General features: G+C 36.0%; 1 protein-coding gene across 2 annotated transcripts in view; it reads left to right on the top strand.

Moving 5' to 3' along the window:
- LOC149424394 (uncharacterized) overlaps positions 1-7,596 on the top strand; it is a 37,229-nt gene extending 29,633 nt beyond the window's left edge. For both annotated transcript variants that reach the window (XM_089631326.1, XM_089631327.1), the window contains exons 3-5: positions 4,392-4,552; positions 5,767-6,006; positions 6,854-7,596. In XM_089631326.1, the coding sequence (XP_089487452.1) occupies positions 4,392-4,552; positions 5,767-6,006; positions 6,854-7,012 (560 nt within the window). In that variant the 3' untranslated portion in view covers positions 7,013-7,596. The remainder of the gene's footprint in view (positions 1-4,391; positions 4,553-5,766; positions 6,007-6,853) is intronic.
- The last annotated feature ends 5,134 nt before the right edge of the window (positions 7,597-12,730 follow it).

Below are 12,730 nucleotides of genomic sequence, written 5' to 3'. Positions count from 1 at the left end.
AAGAGTGTTTTTTACTGAAATAATTTAGCATAAATAAAAACAAAGTATACGAAGAAATAAATTAAAAAGTAGTTTACAATAAAAACACATAAATTTGTTTTTGACCACTATAGTGGTCAAAAACAAACCACTATAAAACAGACCACTATAGTGGTCAAAAACCACAGGGCCACAAAGTGGATGCTTTTTACAATTACGTAAAAAGTAGTTGGTTAAGGTTAGGTTAGGTTTGGTTAGATTAGGTAAGTTTAGGTTAGATTAGGTTAACTTGTCAATATTCATGTAATGCAAACAGTCCTCAGCACCATCCAAACATTTTAGTTTATCTATTGTGTGCGATGAACTTTCCGCAGCGATTTGTGTGCGGTGAATGTTCCTAAAACCCCATAATGTTCCTTATCCATTAGCTTATGTAGATAAATAACCAAAATATTCAACAGCACAAAACTGATTGAAATGTGTATTCAAATATAAATTAGGTAAGACGATTTTCAACTAAGAAGTCAAAATAACTGGAAAATTTTTTCTTCATGTCACGTCCTGTAACTCTCTTTTAAAATGTTGTTTAATTTAATGAAATGAGATTTCAAATAGACGGTTATTGTAGAATGGGTGTAGGTACTCATTTTTATAACTTTAGTACAGGTGCATTAAAGCACAAAGAAATATTGTTTTCGACATAGAATGTAGTAAGAAGATGAATCGGTATTGTAATACCAAGGTTCACGTAGCGGCAATAGTAGAAGAGACTTAGCAATAAGAAAGTCGTTAATGTGAAAATATTTTATTTTATCTTTTTTTTTTTAGATTGGGAGAAAAAAATATCAACACAGAATCTGCAATCTATCAAAGAAAGTCAAACGTTTGTTGTCAACAGGTGCAAAGGCGTGTCAATAGCCTAGCGAAGGAAATCTTCGGACGCTGTGAAAATAAATCATGATATTCATGAACTTTCGTTTCTCATTTCTCCCAGGAGAGTAGCGGTCAAGTGGGCCATCCGAAGCCATACTTCGCACTCAGCATTCCTGCACCGATCTCAGATTGTTCTCTAACTCTTCAATTTAATTCACAAGAAGCCTTGCATTGAGCACACGTCACAGCATAGCTATCTGTCGGCAAAGCATGTGATCCGATTAATAAAGAAAAAAGATAAATCAAACCGATAAGATGAATTAAAAGATTTCTCACCTCGCAAAAACTGGCCGATTTGATTCTAGATTCCATTCATAGACAATGTTTTCTGTGTCAGTAAGAGAGTTTCTCAAATAAAAGAAAAAAATTGCTATAAATATATGAATACCTAGTTATCTTGGACTTTGTTTTGACTCTGTAGCATTTAGAAATGGAAATCTCCGATTGACCTACAAATTAACGATTTGCACGTATTTTAGCGACCCACTAAATAAATAACTTTTCCCAGACAATTTCGATTACTTTATTTACTTACGCATTGAAAGATGATCAAAAAACGCTTGAGAAAAAAATGCGTGTCTTTTATTTGCCACTTAGCTTCGAGTTTGAGTTACGCTTTCTCTCATAAATCAAAATGCCAGAAAGTGAGACAACGGAGTTCGGCCATTTAGTAATTTGCCCTTGGGCTGTTTATTAATAGAGAAACGAAATAAAATTAAATGATTCAATTTTGTTGCTTTCTTCGGTCCATTGTGAGGTCAGATATGGCGATAAACGAAGTGAGGGCGTATCTACTTAATAACTTCGCATGTAGTTACCTACTTGCTTACGGATGATACATTCTCCTTTATACATTATTGATTGAGAGTGCTGCAAAGGTCCACAACACTCAACCATAGGCCCATTCCCTCGAAAGTGCGAAAGTAGCCCGACCTCTTCATATTTTACAGAAAGTTCATATTTCCTGCATACTGCATATCTACCTACATAACGTCTTCTGAAATGGCTGTACCATGTTGTCATCGTTCCTATTCCCATTGAGTAGTTCCACATTTCATTTACTCTAGTACATACGTAATATCTACACCATATTCACGTTTCTAGGAATAAGGTTTTTACTTAAATCATTGTTTATGGCTAACGTTGGGGATATTTGTGCTATAAACTTCGATGATACAATAAAGCAATATCTAGGTAGGTACACATATCATAAAATTATCTCTTTCGAAAACCTCCCCGTTTTAAATGTGTGAACATTGGAAATGTATTTCAACTATTTTGAAAAACGATTAAATATATGAATAGGGAAAATATATAGCAAACCAAAAACTGAAGGTAGTGATGATAATAAAACCTAAATTTATTTAAAGAAATGTATTTCATAAAAAAACGAGTTGTAATGTATAAGGCGGGAATACCCGCGCCGCCTTATACTTGTGAGACCAGACAACTAGACTTTGCATTCAAAGCACTCTCATTATTATTTTACATAATTACCGGAGACGGCTTCTCAATGTTTCTCATCCTCTCACCTTGAAGATTCATTGTAAGTTTTTTATTGTATTTTTTTTACACATGAACCTGTTTTACATACATGGGTTTATGATGCCACTCATTCGAATTAATGTCTAGTAAAAAACGTTTTCAATAAAAGAGATCTTCTTTGATTCATGCGGCTGGCAATCTGCAGTTTTCACGAGAGGCTATCATTAACCTATTTCCGCCATGGCCTCCTACCGTTTCAATTTTCAATTTTATATTTCACAATAACTAACCGAACAGTTAAAAAGCACAAAACCTACCGGCTGGCAATTAAATAGGAGTTTAAAAGCACAAAACCAATGGATGGCAATTAAATAGAAGTTTAATGCAATCATTTAATAAGAACCCAACATTATTTTTACACTTTCATGATAAACGAAACGATTTTACCTGACGGCCTTCGATTGGTGGTGACTAGTGGTGCTGTATGCTGGCAGTTTCTCAAAGTTGTTTCACAAAACTTGAAAGATACGTCAAATTTTTCTGACATTTTCAAACGTAACGTCCGTCATCTTAGTTAGGTACGGATTGCGTTGTTTGAAGTCAGATAATCTTTCCGTTACACTGGATTTATGAAAAATAACTAACCGTAAGTCACAGACTTGAAATGTAAATAATGACATGCAAAGTAATATAATAAATGAAGGAAGATTTTATTCCGGTCAAAGTTCAGAGATCACTTGGGGTTTTGTATTTAGCGACCGGAGTTGCGTAGGCAGTTATCCTTCACCCTCTCAAATCCTTTAATTTTATTCCTACTACAACCGATAGATCAGAGGTTCCCAAACTTTTTTTCCGTAGACCCCCTGCCTGCTGAATATTGAATTTTTCTTAAACTATTAACGTCCCATGTGATAATCATTTATTTTTTTGGTAAAAATATTCCCTTCCCTTGCCTGCCCAACAACCGGGTGGCGGTATACAGGGGCACCCTTGTGAGGTATTGTCACATGATATCCGATTCTTCAACGTTCCATTTCCATAGTCAAAATGTCCCCAAACTTAGTTTTGAAGTCTGTGTGAAGTGCATTATGTTGAACGTCATTATTACCCTGGATATTTTTCAAAAACAAGTTGGGAACTAGGAAAATTCGCAGTTTCCAATGTGCAATGTTTTGCTTGAATATATTAATTCTGACTAGAAAAGGAACGTAGACTCTATTTATATACCTCAATTAACAACTTTACGAAATATAAAAATACAAATATCAAATAAGTCATTTCTCAGTCTATTATATTTGTGTTAGGTCTATTGTGTCATTTACGGAACTCCTAAATGTTGACTTGAGGTAAATGGGGGTCCGCTCGTATGTACCCCCATTTGAATCTCGTGGACCCCCAAATTTTTTTCTCGCTGACATAGACCCCCAGCTTGTCGATATCGACCCCTGGGGGTCCATATAGACCACTTTGGGAACCTCTGCGATAGATCCTTGAGGGCATTAATTCATCAGTGTCGTGCTTTGGTTTGTATTGTTTGAAGAGTCGTCAATATCAAGATTTATAAATCAGGCTCAGCAATGGAGGACATAGCAAGGACGGAAGATAGTCGACCATAAAAAAGGCTTCTTTATAATAAGCTTGCAGGATGAAGGATTCTGATAGATCTAAACTTATATAGGTGGAAGCCAACACCCAGTGGCGGGCCGTGACTTTTCAGTGAGTTAGAGTGGTAAGATTGAAAAATACAACATCATTCATGTCGTTGTAGCTGCTTAGGCTGTGTCTTGCCAAACTGAAAGAATCCTAAAAATCTTATCTGCAAAAATTGTTTTCGGCTACAACAACATAACTAAAGTCGTATTTTTTAATCAAAGAACTACAGGAAAATTGAAGTGTGGGTTACGATCAAAATAAGTAGTATTTTCCTAGCAGGAGTCAAGAAAATCACAGGGTAAAATATATAACATTTTAATCGTTGAATTTTGTTGTTGCAGGAGTGAGACACTCGACCTACCGAGACTCCCGAGGAGTGGCACACTCGTACTTCTTCAGTTGGGAGCACGGCCCCACCCGCAGTCTGGAGGTAGACTGGCTGGACGCGAGGAATATCTGCAGGAGACATTGCATGGATTCCGTCTCCCTTGAGACTCCCCAGGTAATATCAAATTTAATTTGAAATTATGTATATTTTCTTTTGAAGAAAATAAACATAGTTTGACGAAAATGATTAAATATCTACTTAAAAAAGTACATTAACGAGTATCCAATTTGAAAGGACCTTAAATATTACGTAAAATTTAAACATCCATCCCAAGTGTGCATGGGCAAAATAATAATTGTAATAACCATTTAACTGAATAAAGATTTAAAAATATATATACAAGGTTTCCAATAAGAGGTGTAATTTTGATATTCAATCGTAAAAGATCAATGGTTTCGTTGCTTGTGTGGCACGTGGAGCCGTAGACGTTGTCCAGATCAGTACCATCCAATTTTGGCCATAAAAATCATCAATCATCTCTCGATAGCGCAATCCATTCACCGTAACTGTTGCTCCAGCCTCATTTTCGAAAAAGTAAGGTCCAATCACTCCGCCGGACCATAAACCGCACCAAACAGTCACACGTTGAAGATAGAAAGGCTTTTCAACAATAACTCTTGGGTTTTCCGAGCCCCAGATGCGACGATTTTGCTTGTTGACGAAGCCACCGAGGTGGAAATGGGACTCATCACTCAAGATGATTTGCATTTGATTCACTCAAGTGAATTTTAGTAATTTCAATGCGTTGTTGAAGCGTGTATCGTTGCATTTTTATTGATGGCGTAGTTTCTACTTGTCAAATGTCAAAAAATAACAGCTTCAAAAGTAACATCTACCGATATAGCGGGCTATTCATAATAACACCTCTTATTGGAAAACCCTGTATATAACAAAATAAAACTTTCGTAGAGTGCGCTACTAAAATTGCGCGTTCACGGTAACTCAACACTCAAATAGAAAAAATAAAGGTTTTTTTACTAAAATACAACTGTTTTTATTAATAGATGTATTCAAAAAAATATCAGCCATTTATATTCCCACAGGGCTGCCGCTTTTTAAAAAAGCTTTATACTGTAGATATTTTAATAATCTTTCCTTTTGTAATCGTAGCTTGGCATACTTTATGTATTTACTTCAAAAATAGAATATACTCCCTTCGTCCTTTCGCACACGGAGACACGGATGTATGTAGCTTCAAGATAAGGTAGTTACCAGTACCCATAGTATAATAAATTGGTATGGCAAGCCAATTGTATCATGAAATTCATCGAGCATTAGATGGTACAACTTGTATTATATATTATCTTTGGTACAATCATATTTTGCAGGAAAACGAGTTCATCAAGCAACGCATCGCCCGCGCTGACGTACGCTTCATTTGGACGTCGGGACGCAAGTGCAACTTCGCCGGCTGCGACCGCGCTGACCTGCAGCCCCCCAACGTCAACGGTTGGTTCTGGTCGGGCTCCGGAGCCAAGATCGGCCCCACCACCCAGAGGAACACCGGCGACTGGAGCTCCACTGGAGGGTACGGGCAGGCGCAGCCCGATAACCGCGAGGCCGCCATGGTAACTAACTAAAACTTTCATAAATATTTTAGGCGCCTTACTTTGCCTCATACATAATATATAATAAAAATAATAAAACAGTGCCTCGTCGACGTGTTAAAATTATTTGCTTAATCGAGACATCAATTTCCAATATAAAACTGTTTTTACGAAATTCAAAAGCGATGGGATCTACGAAACCAAACTAGTGTAAGTGAGACGGAGCGCTGGGCTATCGGTCTAAATGGAACATTTGTATGGAAGGTACTTCTAGTTTCATTCTTTATTCTTTGGCCCCACATGTGATAAATTACCCAATAAGGGGAAATTTCACGCCATAATAAATTAATTAATTTATTGGACAATTTGTATAGTGCCGCTTTTGTGAGATATCACCTCAGGGGCGCTTAAAGAGGTAACTTTGTAAATATTGGGTTACTTTTACCCATAGGAGAAACTTTGCCCCATGAAAAAACTTTGAACATACTGGGTAACTTGAGCATAAGGGGTAATTTTACTCCATGAGGGCTATTTGCGCCGTACAGGGTATAATTGCCCCACGAGAGGTGGTAATTTTACCGTATAGTGATTACTTTGCAAAATAATGGGTTAATTTTCACAATCATTTTTTTTTTAATATCTCGAAAAATGCTTATATTATGTAGAATAGTTTATTCGAAAGGGTTATCCGAAAACTTATAAATCAGTACATTCGCAAAACACAGCACAAATAAAACTTTTTATTTGTCAGAATTATGTAATAGGGATCCTTAGAACTCGTGTGAACTTCCATTTTCATTAAAGCCCGGATGAAATCAAAAAACATTAAGTTAATATCTCTTCTTTACATTAATTTATATTCTTCCAGGGTAACGAAGAGTCGTGTCTGTCCATCCTGAACAACTTCTACAACGATGGTCTGAAATGGCACGACGTAGCCTGCCACCACGTCAAGCCTTTCGTCTGCGAGGATAGCGACGAGCTCCTTAACTTTGTGCGCTCCCGGAACCCGGGAATCCGTCTTTAGGGCCTCCCACCTTACAATCATCCCCCCACCCAAACATATTTATTAACTTTAATCATTAACTAAATTAAGAAGAAAAACTAGGAGAAAATTTATTTGACATTAAGTACTTACCTAAAAAGAGAGGCAAATTTATTTTAAATAATGTAGGTACTCACCTACGAGAGGAACATTATTTGATTTTAAATAAGAGGAACAAATATTATTTGAAATTAAGTACCTATCTGTAAGGATTTGAAGAGAATTAACAAAATAGTACCTACACATTAGCATTAAAAATGCTTTGAAGTATTATTATTCAAACATTGACCGAAAACGTACCAATTTTACATCATCTTCTACAGTTCGAGAGCCATAATTTATCCAAAGGTGTTGGATGTAATAATTTTGTTTTATCTCTATGAGGGGATTATTATATTTTTCTAATAGGATTTAGTTGCTAAATGTTGGTTATTGTAAACAAAAGGAGCTAATAGAAGCTGAAAATCATTTGTGAATAAACCCATTCCACTTTAAACTCATAAATATAAACATCTAGTGTAAATTTTATATTTAATTAGTTTGGACAATAAAAATATTTTAAAATTTTTGTGTCTTTTTATCTACTTACCTAATAATGATACTGAAATTGCCCCACAGGAAATATTTACCCCAACTGACCTAATTTTAGTTTTATCCAGGAGAAAAATGAAACACTTAATGCAACAAAAATAGTGCTTTATTTGTTCTAATATCAGTATAACACCCAAACAAGAATTTCATTATGTACTAAAAAATCCATAAATGTTTTAAAAACATCAAATAGTATTGACTAGAAATAACTCTAATAAATTTAAGGCCCAACAAACATTATTTTAATAATGAAAATAATTGGATAACTGCAGTCCTAAAAGATATTTCAATACAAATAAAAGGTAACTTTCTTTTTAACAAAATTATGCCTACGTATTCATTTGGCTCAATTGTTGATGAATTTAAAAATAATAGCGGATTCGAAAAACTAACACACTGTCTCAATATTACATAAAAAATAGAGACTAAAGTATTTTAAAATGATATTGATTGTTAATTTGGATTCATAAAAAATTCCTGGGTTAGTTAGTAATCCTCATTATTTACATGGCACCATATCAGTCTTCTTGCAAGTAAGAAGGTCAATACAATACTAAGCATAATACCCTGGTTTACGTTAACATTTCTAGAATTTCAGAGCTGCATTTACTTCACATCAATCAGGGCCGGCTCTGTGCAGGCGCAATTGGAACATTCCGCTCCGGGTGCTGACTTCCCAAGGCGCTGATAGTAACATAATAACAATAACACTCCTAACACAGCACCCTTGAGGTTTTTGATTAGCGCCAGATGGGCTTAGGGCCGGCCCTGACATCAATCAATGTATAATTAATTTTAAAATATCTACCCAACACATTTATATGCAGGTATAGATACTTGTTTGAATTAGGGCATCAGACCAGGGAGTAAAATTATGTCTTTCTAGTTAAGTGACAAATGATAAAGATTGGTAATAAATTATATTAATCTAATGCATTATACAATAGTGCAGAGATTGGTTGCTACACAAAAAATGAGGCTGTCAGCACAGAAGTTAGCAATTTTAAGGGGTCTTGAATGATATGTATCAAAAAGAAGTAGCTATATAATAATATACTTCACCGTGAATTCCACAAGCTTTCTTTCAACTTTTACTAGAATTAGTCCACATTTTAAAATTTTAATCATTTTTACCTTAGCTTACATTTTTGGACTAACACCACTTCTGGCCCGAACAGCTCAAACATTTCTTACTGCAGATAACTTATAGTTCAGTAAGAATTTTGTTTAGTGGAAAATTTAACACTAAAAAATAGTTTTTAAAATAACACTATGTTCAGAACAGTCTATTCACCCCCGGGTATGTTGTCATTGATGAAATGTGCATCTTCAGTTTTTGTTGCTTTGAGTGATGTTGAGCAAAAGGCGAATGTAATTTTAATTTGTTCAGAATGAACAAAACATTTTCATCAATTTCATTGCTATGAGTAATACTCATTTTCAAATTGGTTCGAATTTACAATAATGGTGACGTACAAAACAGTTCCCAAACTTGGAAGGAATATAAAATTAGTGGAATTTTTCGAAGTATAAAGGAATGCAGCGATGCGTGTGTTCAGGAAAAGTATAATGGAATACAGCAATTCGTGTATTCAGGAAAAGTATAAAGGAATGGAGCGATGCGTGTGTTTAGAAAAGGTATAAAGGAATGCAGCGATACGTGTGTTTAGAAAAGGTATAAAGGAATGCAGCGATGCGTGTGTTCAGGAAAAGTATAAAGGAATACAGCGATGCGTGTGTTCAGGAAAAGTATAATGGAATGCAGCAATTCGTGTATTCAGGAAAAGTATAAAGGAATGGAGCGATGCGTGTGTTTAGAAAAGGTGTAAAGGAATGCAGCGATGCGTGTGTTCAGGAAAAGTATAAAGGAATACAGCGATGCGTGTGTTAAGGAAAAGTATAAAGGAATGCAGTGATGCGTGTGTTCAGGAAAAGCCTAAATAATATATTGTGACTCGGGAGCATTATCATCTGAAAATGAGACTCTTCTTCGCTTCAAATGAAAATAGCACACTGTTTAAGTCAGCTAACCAGAAACTCTACTAGAAATCCAACCTCATGTTGTAATTCACTCCCACTAATAGATTAACCAGTTTAAATAAAAAAAGGATTTCTTGTTAACTTTTATAATTATACAGTTTAGATTTATTCAGTGTTTAACAATTTGGATAAAGGCGATGTTCTTCTTATTTCTCCATTGGAATATATCTCTCTACTATCTCAGCAGCCTAAACATCTTATATCATATTCTCTCTACAATTCTATAAAAAAATAGGTTTCCAGTCCAGAAAAACTTATATATTTACAAGTGGAAACAATACAAAACACAAGTCACCAGGGACGGCCTGTATTATATGTGTGTATTTAAATTATTTATAATTACGTTACTCTTCTGTTTAATTGATTTTATAATGCCTCTGCATTATAAAGTGACAATTAGACAAGTGACGTAAAGGCAAATTCCGATTACAATTACATATATAGTTACAAAGTCGAGGTAATTTCACAGTGCAATCAAAAATCGTCCAAAATATCACCAACTCTATTGATAGGATAATTTACATAGAGATTAATAACTCCTATTTGTAAGGTAGAGTTATCCCAATCGACAATGGAATTGTGTACTCAGATACAGTGGCAGATTTATAGTTGCAATAAGGAACTCCAGTCCATTTTTTATTAATAATGACATTCTAACTTAAGTACAAACATATTTATTTTTATAACTATTATTAGTTAAAATAATTTTCAAAGTTTAATTTTCAAAACTTGCTAAAATGTCTGTGACGTCACAAGATACTTATTACTGTTTGTATCAAGGGTCAAATCAGTAAGTACTGAACTGAGATGGGCTCGTAATATAGTCGTTCTATTTCCTTTTGTATTATGGTGAGATCATATATCAGTGAATTTAAGCAGTGTTTGAAAGAGAACACTATGTTTTGTATTTTCATCTAAAAGTTTACAATACACTTCCAACTAATTGTAATATATTCTAAAAAGTCTTCGACCTTCAAATTTTACACGTTTGTGAAAGATTTGTCAATGTTTGTGAATTGATTCGAGGCGTGATGCTACAAACAGCCGACGCAACGATGCCAACCAAGCAGGGCGTTTGAAGGGATTGCGTTTAATTATTTTTTAATAACGATTCAAACTTATAATTAATAATAATAAAAGTTACATATTCAGAATTGCACACTCAATCACATACAGGGACTTGCATGCAGAAGCATCACAGGAGCCATGAGAACCACTCCAATACTAGCCATGGGAGTGCTGCTGAACCTACCCCCAGTAAACATAGAAATAGAGGGGGCGGCGATGGCGGCAGCCTACAGGATACATTGCAATGGCCAATGGAGAGGAGAGTTGCCCAGAAACAGTCACACGGAGATAGGAATAAGACTGAGGGCAATTAGTCCGACGGCTGGGATGAAGCAGGATGGCAAACAAGCCGAATACTTCTTCGGACAGCTGTTTAAAGTGACGTACCCCACAAGGGAGGAATGGGACACGGTCCCAGGTCCAAACTCCAAACAGGAACTAATCTGGTTCACAGACGGGTCCAAGATGGAGGAAGGAACAGGGGCCGGGGTCTGTCTACAGGGATCTAAGAGGGAACTCAGTATACCTCTAGGAATGCACTGCACTGTGTTTCAAGCTGAGATGAAAGCCATCTTAGCCTGCGCACAGGAGAATATGAGTATCGGGTACAGAAATAAGAACATAAATATATGTTCGGATAGCCAGGCGGCCTTAATGGCACTGGAAAGTAGCCGATGCAACTCCAGACTGGTGATGGAATGCAGGACTATCCTTATAGAACTGGCGACCATCAATAAAGTAACCCTGCTCTGGGTACCAGGACATAAAGGTATTGAGGACAACGAGCGGGCTGACGAACTAGCAAGGAAAGGGGCGAAAGCACCACTTGTGGGATCTGAGCCGGCCGTAGGAGTAGCAGCTTGCCACACCAAACTACATATCAAGAGGTGGGTCAAATCCCAACACTGGAAGGAATGGAAGAAGGCACCCGGAATGAGGCAATCTAAAGTACTCATAAACGGACCGGACCCTAACCGAACCAGGCAACTACTCGATATGGACAGAAACTCACTGAGGGAACTGGTAGGACTATTAACGGGACACTGCCATCTCAGGAGACACATGCAACTGTTGGGAGTGGAAAACACCAACATCTGTAGGAAATGTGAAGAGGAGGAAGAGACTCCAATTCACCTATGGTGCCAATGTCCCGCTCTGCTGGGAATAAGGCTCAGATACCTGGGAAGACACAGTGTGGAACCAGAAGACATCGCCACATATCCAATGACAGCCCTGGTGAACTTCATAAAAGGGACCGGGTTACTGGCAAGTGAATGAGGTAAAATGGGAGATAGTACAATGGGCCTATGGCCTAAGTGCTCGCGGGGAACGTAGGTAAACCGCCTCCGACTATAAAAAAAAAAAAAAAAAAAAAGTCTTCGACCTTCAAATTTTACACGTTTGTGAAAGATTTGTCAATGTTTGTGAATTGATTCGAGGCGTGATGCTACAAACAGCCGACGCAACGATGCCAACCAAGCAGGGCGTTTGAAGGGATTGCGTTTAATTATTTTTTAATAACGATTCAAACTTATAATTAATAATAATAAAAGTTACATATTCAGAATTGCATTTGTTGACGAATGTGAATATGTATATATTTAAGTCGTAATATTTTGAACTGGAGTTCCTTATTGCAAATCAAACTGGGAAAAGAAAAATGTCTAGTGAGACAAGTTCCGTGTACCGTATCTGCCCCTGTTCATAAACCACCGACTTATATTATTATTCCATTCACTTTCACAATACATAGTACTTTATGTAATAAGGGTAAAGAATATTATTTAAATACACTGCAATTAATAATTTTAAACGTAAATACAGATTTCTATTGATACCATTAATTTGAACATTGCAAATTGGACAAACCCCATATTGCAAATGGATCTTATTGTGTTAAAAATTGAATAAAAAGTAGTGATTTTTTAAAGCAAAAAAGAAAATTATTTGATCTATTAACAAATATGTATATACATAATAAACATTACCTTATAATATGGT

This window comes from Hesperophylax consimilis, chromosome 4, assembly GCF_061612785.1.
Source record: "Hesperophylax consimilis isolate HC1 chromosome 4, BYU_Hcon_1.0, whole genome shotgun sequence".
Taxonomy (NCBI): domain Eukaryota; kingdom Metazoa; phylum Arthropoda; class Insecta; order Trichoptera; family Limnephilidae; genus Hesperophylax; species Hesperophylax consimilis.
Note: the sequence above shows the minus strand (reverse complement) of the source record. Positions and strands in the feature narration are given on the sequence as shown.